This window comes from Mugil cephalus, chromosome 11, assembly GCF_022458985.1.
Source record: "Mugil cephalus isolate CIBA_MC_2020 chromosome 11, CIBA_Mcephalus_1.1, whole genome shotgun sequence".
NCBI lineage: Eukaryota > Metazoa > Chordata > Actinopteri > Mugiliformes > Mugilidae > Mugil > Mugil cephalus.
The window spans coordinates 26,521,577-26,529,184 of NC_061780.1; the positions used below are offsets into that span (position 1 = coordinate 26,521,577).

The 7,608-nt window shown below is 43.6% G+C and overlaps 2 protein-coding genes across 2 annotated transcripts; both read left to right on the plus strand.

The window, feature by feature from the left end:
* Positions 1 to 251: 251 nt before the first annotated feature.
* On the plus strand, positions 252 to 1,781 carry glrx3 (glutaredoxin 3). Its single transcript, XM_047599476.1, has one exon. It carries the CDS (start codon positions 291 to 293, stop codon positions 1,311 to 1,313), a length of 1,023 nt encoding a protein of 340 aa, XP_047455432.1. The 5' UTR covers positions 252 to 290; the 3' UTR covers positions 1,314 to 1,781.
* Positions 1,782 to 2,659: 878 nt separating this feature from the next.
* apom (apolipoprotein M) lies at positions 2,660 to 7,264 on the plus strand. The gene is made up of 6 exons (XM_047599477.1): positions 2,660 to 2,918; positions 3,241 to 3,380; positions 3,924 to 3,994; positions 5,709 to 5,843; positions 6,932 to 7,027; positions 7,111 to 7,264. Exons 1-6 carry the CDS (start codon positions 2,805 to 2,807, stop codon positions 7,122 to 7,124), a joined length of 570 nt encoding a protein of 189 aa, XP_047455433.1. The 5' UTR covers positions 2,660 to 2,804; the 3' UTR covers positions 7,125 to 7,264.
* Positions 7,265 to 7,608: the final 344 nt, after the last annotated feature.

Consider the following 7,608-nt stretch of genomic DNA (forward strand, 5'->3'; position numbering starts at 1 on the left):
TACTTTACTCATTTTTTATCTATTTTTGTTATTTGTTCCTTAAAAATGTCTTGCGCTTTCACGTCAAGCTGCTCACTTTTATTTAAACTGAACAAATGAAGTTTTCTGAATCTGAATCTGAATCTGAATTGACTAAACAAAGAGAGGGGAGTTCAGGAGCCGAAAGAGCCGACTCTTCTTTGTGGCGAAGGAGCCGAGTCTTAGAAAAGAGCCTAACGTCCCATCACTACGTCATGACGTATGACCAGCGCCGGAAGTGGAACGAACGGTCTCATGCTAAAAAATTAAAGATGGCGAACCTTGTGGAGGCGACGACCCAGCAGCAGTTTGAAGATTTCTTAGCCAAGGCCGGGAAATGTCTGACCGTGGTGCACTTCCAGGCTGCGTGGGCGCCGCAGTGCGGCCACATGAACGAAGTGATGGCGGAGCTGGCCAAGGAAAACACGCACACCACGTTCGTGAAGCTGGAGGCTGAGTCGGTCCCGGAGGTGTCGGAGAAGTACGAGATCGCCTCCGTTCCCACTTTCCTTTTCTTCAAGGCGGGGGAGAAGGTGGACCGCCTGGACGGGGCTCATGCTCCGGAGCTCACCAACAAGGTGCAGCGGCTGGCGGTGGCCGGGGGCCCCGGGGGAGGGGGAGCAGCAGCAGCAGCAGCAGCAGCAGCGAACGGAACCGGAACCGGAACCGGCGGCGGCTCTGACCTGAACCAGCGGCTGAAGAAGCTGATCAACGCGGCGCCCTGCATGCTCTTCATGAAGGGGGCCCCGCAGGAGCCTCGGTGCGGGTTCAGCCGCCAGATAGTGGCGCTGCTCAAGGAGCACAACATCCAGTTCAGCAGCTTCGACATCCTCTCAGACGAGGAGGTGCGCCAGGGGCTGAAGACCTACTCCAACTGGCCCACCTACCCGCAGCTGTACGCCAACGGGGAGCTGGTGGGCGGCCTGGACATAGTGAAGGAGCTGGCCGAGTCCGGGGAGCTGGAGAACACCTGCCCCAAGGCCGTGACCCTGGAGCACCGCCTGAAGGCCGTCATCAACCGGGCCCCGGTCGTGCTCTTCATGAAGGGCAACAAGGAGGCGGCGAAGTGTGGCTTCAGCCGGCAGATCCTGGAGATCATGAACGGCGCCGGGGTGGATTACGACACGTTCGACATCCTGCAGGACGAGGAGGTGCGCCAGGGGCTCAAGACGTACTCGAACTGGCCCACCTACCCCCAGCTGTACGTGAAGGGGGAGCTGATCGGGGGCTTGGACATTGTGAAGGAGCTGAAGGAGAGCGGAGACCTGGTGTCGGTGCTGAAGGGGGAGTCGTAGGTGGTGGGGGGGGGGGTTCTGCCACCGATGTAAAAACCCGCCACGGGTCCAGGAGGAGAAAAAAATGACTAATAATAATAAGAATAATAATAATAACCTGTCATGTTCCAAGCTCTTGTAGCGGCCGGGTAGATTCACATTCTAATTAAATTCAAATGTGAACCTGAGATTTTACTGAAAGTGAATGTTTCTGGAAAGTTGTGCTCTGATTTTATAAAAAAACTCTAGATTCTAACGCCTCCTCCCTCTGGGGAAAATACAGCAAACTCTAGTTTCTGGTTTCTAACCCCTCTGCCCTCCGGTATTCACATCCTCTTCATATAGATAGATAGATATATATATTTAGTAAACTCTTTACTTTCCCATCACCTTCTCCACATGTTCACTCTGCTGCAGATGGTTTACGGGGACGGATGGATTATTGTTCATCAGCAACTTTACGATTAAACAATAAAAAAAACACCTGAAGATGCTGTTGCTCCTCTGTACCAACTTTACACGAATGTAAACAAAGTCCTACTGTAAAGCTTTTTTTTTTTGCGGTTCAAGTGTCAAACCACAGCGGCCGAGTGGACGTCCCAGCAGCTTCTCATTATTAGTTTCACCATTTAAAATAGTAGAAACCTTTTACAGGTGATTCATCTGGGGAGTGAGACACCACCTTGTGGAGGCAGATATAGAACACGCTCATATACACGACCCTGATCTAATAATATGTTCCATGCAGTTACGCTTGGGTGGTTTACCAGCTCAAATATTTACGGTTTATTAATCTGTTATATTAATTAAAACACATGCATTGATTTAGGCTGAGTTGTCAGTCAAAACAACTCAGCTAACTATTAAAACTATTTAAAAAAACAACTAAAAATGACCAGATTAATAAAGAAACTAAAGTGTTTCTTTGCCCTTTAATCGGTCTGATTCTCAGGGCTCAGTGCAGGATGATTTAACACAAATAAATAAAAAGCACCGTTCACTTAAACCACGTTGGTTAATGATTCCTAGAAGATGACCCCTTTAGTGTTTACAAAGACTTGTGGGACTTCCTCACTCAACTCAGATTACTCCACTTTCTAAAAGAAAACTCTTCGGTCATTTGAGTTTACTGACACTTTCTATATTTAACTGTAGCTCTGTTGATGAGATTTAAAATAAAAAACACCACCACCTCCTACACACGGCCGCGATGACTCAGGAAGCGAAAACATGAAGTGGGTTTTCTCCTCTCAGAAGATTTTTTGGAACGCGGGTGAAGCTCGCTATGTGAAAGACTGATTCACTCGTCTGTGAATATGTTTATCCTAAAGCTGAGGGTTAACTTTAAAGGAAAAGTTCACCCCGTGTTCTCAAAGCTGCATGTGCCCTCTTCAAAAATCAGGTTGTATTGCAGCCAATGCAGGTTAATCAGTTACCTACTCTACACCCACTCTCTGTTTAAGAGACGTTTTAGACTTGTTTCCCCGATAAGTGTAGATTTGAGCAGCCGTCATGTTGAAGGAAGCCTTTTCCTACGTTCTGTACTTCTACAGCCTTTTGCATCAGACCGTCTTTCCCTGCTCGTTTCCTGAGCTGCTGCCAGTGACGAGCGTCAACCGTCAGCAGGTGAGGAAAAATAAATGTCGGCTTTCCGCTGTAGGAAAGAATAATGCGTGTGCCGTCATTAGCTCTCGATAAATGCGATAAATGAAGAGGTTGTTTTGACTGTTCCGGGGGAACAAACAAATTTGCATGTGGTAACACGTCACCCTGATGCTGCACAGTTTGTGCAGATGAAAACCCGAGATAAAAACTTAAAACTCAGCGCTTTCCACTCCCTCGGCTTTTTCCACAAGTGGTCTTTTGCCGCACGCTGTGGGCTTTCGTCTTAAATGCTTTCCGTTGTCACACCAGTGCTCGTACCCCGCACTGCCTCTCTCTGTTTTAGTATCTGGGGAAATGGTACTTCAAGGCAGCAGTCAGCCACAGAGAGGCCGACATCCATAAGTTCAAAGCGCTGGACAACGTTGTGTTCACCATGGAGGAGACGGGCAACAACACGCTGCTGCTGACCGGACACATGCGCATGTGAGCCAAGCGAAGACAAACACACAAACGCACAAAGGCATTCACAAAAAAATCTGATTCACCACGCAATAAAAAAAACTGGAAGAAAACCGAGATGAAAGTCATCGTTTCTAATGAAAAACTCTTTTATAGTTTCATTTTATGTCCATGCGACTGATTATTAGCCTGTAATACTGGTGCATCTGTGTATCTGCTTTAAATGCAGTTCAGTTTGTTTGAGTGGCGGGGCGGGGGGGCGGGGGGGGGGGGGGGGGCTCCATGCAAAGAGTGAAAACTGAAAGCCATTTGGTTTTTGTGTGAATATAAAGAACAAAAAAAAAAAAACAGTTTCCCCTTCAAGAGCTTCTGAGTGGAACTGTGACATGGACAAAAAAAAAAAAAAAAAAACTGCTTTACTCTGTATTCAGCGTCACGAGAAACAAACAGAAACCCAGGATCACAAATAGATACAGGGTTTAGAGAAGTGAAATGTGAAAACACGTGAACTCAAAATGAGACGTGTTTAATTTCTCTACGGTTTTATTTTTAACGTGTTTCTTTTAGTGGAGATGACTGTGTGAAACAGACCTGGACCTACCACGTACACACTGGGAGGGAGGATATGGAACTGGAAGGTACCATCCACATTCACACAAAAACACACACAAACACACACAAACACACACACACAGAGGGCGGGAGGGGGAGGGAGAGGGGGGGGTTAATAGGTACAGGTTATGCAATCCAGTGTCATTCTTTTAAATATGGGGATTTTGCACCAGTTTTTAAACAGGAGAAAAAAAAAAAAGATTAAAAACCCAAATGTTACAGGGATTCAACACTTTCCCAGAAAGGTTTTCTTAGCAGGGTGGGAAACCCCCAGACAGAACCTCTCTGTCAAACCATCTGTCTCACCACTGAATTTACTCTTGAGATTTCAATTTAAAAATCTTTTTAGATAAAGTCGTTGTTATTTCCGCCTCTAGTTGATTAAGATCTTTCACTGAGTCTCTGAGCAGTTTGTTGCCTATAAATCAAACTGAAGGTCATAGGTCAACGCGGGGGTCTGTGACTCCTAGGGCTGTTTTATGTACAGTTTATACACAGAATCCAACATATTTTGATAAAGGGATAAGGGATAATACCTAATATTAATGCAAAATGATAATAATTATAATGTATATGCATGGATAATGCATCTCCCACTTCCTTGCATTGGCTGAACTGACACGAGCGCCACCATATATCTATCTATCAGGCCAGGAATAAAATCTTGGATTATATTGGCTGTGCTCATTTTTAAAACTAATTTTTTCACAAACTCTCACGGTCCCACTATATGGAGCGACTGGCATTGCATCTGGTGGTTTCCATTATGTCACATCCCGTTTCTATAAGGGCAAATAACGAACTGAAACAAAACTTATGCACAAAAAAAAAAAAAAAAAAAATGTCACCGTGCAACTCGCCCACTAACATGGAGGCGGAGGATTCCTGTACTGCAGCCTCCAGCCACCAGGAGGAGCTCTACCCGCTTTGGCTTCACTGTAGAGGAGCTGTTCCACTGTCCATATTTATACGTCTAATGCTTAACAGAGCAGCGAACCACATTATGCACATGTTACAGCAGCAGAAACATTTCATTTGCAGCTGGTTTCCAAGTGTTGACAGAGTGGATCCAACACAGAGATACCAACGCTCCTTTTCTCAACATCTTCCTGACTTCCTTCAGCAATGACGCCACTATCTAAATACTTTATCCACTCAGCTGCATCTGAGTAATAGATTAGGTATCATGTAATGTTGTTTTTTATCCGTGCAACAGCTCTATTCCCATAAGAAGGAGGAAGTGGTGCGAAGCAAATTCTTTAAATTCTTTCACACGGATGACAGAACAACCTTAACTTCCCAGGAACCTTTTTCCCGAAGTTACTGTTGTTTTCATTGTAAAAAGAAAAGTATGTAATGTAACAGTGAATTACAAGGTGAATTACAAGGAATTTGAACAGATGCAACTAAGATTAATGAGTTATTCAAATGAAACCCCCGAAAATCTGGGTAGTTTTTTAAAAAACTTTCATCTTCCTGCAATGAAGCATTAAATGAACAGATGTCGCGGTTATTATTGTCCTAACATTAACGTGTCAATACATTTAATTCAAACAAATCCTCTTTAGTTTACGAGACAACATATTCTGTTGTCATGGCACCAGATTTTCCGTCACTGTTTGTGTCTTTGCATCATGTTGGCACAACTTAAAGTGCATGAGTGTGGAGGGTTGGATGAGCAGATCGGTATCAGTCTCCTTTCTATCCGAATCTTGCTTCGGGTTGTGGTTTTGGTTTCAGGGAGGCCCCAAAGAAAGAACCTGCTGTGGAGTGGCAAGTGGGCCAAATGTCAGGACTGCATCATCTTCCAGGAAGTTGAGCCGCCGCTGAATGAGTCGGGCACCGTGGACTCCCTCAACAGGCACATGCTCTATGGTGAGACGTCCCGAAAAGTGCAGGTCGCCCTCAAAAGTCCCTCAAATTATTTAAAAAATCCAACGAAATGTCTGCAAATGGCTGTCGTTTGGTTCAAAGTATGAAACATTAGCCATAGTTTGGTAAATAACTCTTATATTATATGTATAATGGTCATTACTATGATCAGGTTTATAAAAGATTAGCCACAGTTTGGTTAGTTCCTATCGTCATCCTGTTGACCATCCATATCTATCTATAAATAATAAAATAATAATTCTGTGTTAACATTTTTTAACTATATATTGGACACTTCTTTTGCAGAATTCATGATCATTATACCACATTTATATAAACGTACGTGATATAAAGACACTAAGACTGGCTGTAGTTTGATGAGTTATCTCTCAGTTCATCTGTAGTTTGTTCCATTATCTCTATGATTAGCCACATGCTAAAGAGCGTTAGCTGTAGTTTGATCACTTTTATCAAAAAAATGGCCTTAGCTTTGTTAGTTATTGTTGTTGTTGTATAGTTTGATCAGTTATCTGATTTATTAGCCACAGTTTGTTTAATTATCCAGTTGCTTGGCTGTAGTTCCCTCAGTTATCTCTATAATTAGCCGTAGTTTAAACAGATATCTTAAATGTTAGCTGTAGCTTCTCCACTCATCTAACATATTAGCTGTAGTTCTCTCAGTTATCTCTTTCTTTAGCTGTAGTTTGGTGAGTTTTATCGCTGATTAGCATTAGTTTAAAGAGTGCTAGCTGTAGTTTGCTCACTCATCTAAAGAATTAGCCGTTGCTTTGTTACTTATTGTTCCGTTTTATCTGTGTTTTGGTTCATTATCTAACTAATTAGCTGCAGGTTTCTCAGTTATCTCTCTGATTATCTGTAGTTCGGTGAGTTATGTAACAGAGTAATCACAGCTTTGTCAGTGATCACACTGTGTCTGTAGCATTGTCGGTAATTTAATTGCTTACTGTTACTTTGCAAAGCTAACTACATTAAACAGCTAGTTGACTAGTTTGTCAGCTACCAAAGATGTCGGCCGTTAAACCAAATATGTGATGAATGGATGTTGTTTTGCGTTTCGTTGTCTTGTGAAGCTCGACAGAAGGACAACGCTGAGATGGTGACAACATTCCTGGAAAACGCAGCGTGCAGTAACATGCATGCGAGCGTGAGGCCGCGTCAGGAGAAAGGTTGAAAAACGTCTTTAGTGGAGAAAGTGAAATCTATAAAATGAATCTGAAAATGTTCTGAACATTTGTATCTGTGCTTACAGAGTTCTGCGCCTAGTTATCGACACAGAGGTCGGCACCAAACTTCACGCTCAACTGCGTCTGATGGTTGAAATGACAGCGCGGATGATCATCACATAGTTTCATGTTTTCTCTGTGTGCAAGTGGAACAAATAAAAGTCCAGAATCTTAATTTCACCCTCTGGGATTTTGTCTTCTTTATTTATCTGCCTTCTATAATTCAGATGAGATAAAAAAAAATGTATTCATCCCACAGCGGGGAAATTGGCAATATGTAGAAGAAACCACCCAGAAAGTAAATGCCGCCTCAATGTTGTTTTGGTTTCAGCTCATCCAACCATTGCACCTGCGACTTTCTGTCCCAGGTTGCAGTAGCTTAGCTGAGAAAAGAGAAAACATCTCTGTGGGGGAGGAACTGCCCACATCCACAAAGCAAAACCCCCAGAAATTCCCATGATGCCACTGACTAGAAACACAGCATCCATGCTGCAGGTTGGACAAGAGTGTTTTTGGAAATAAAA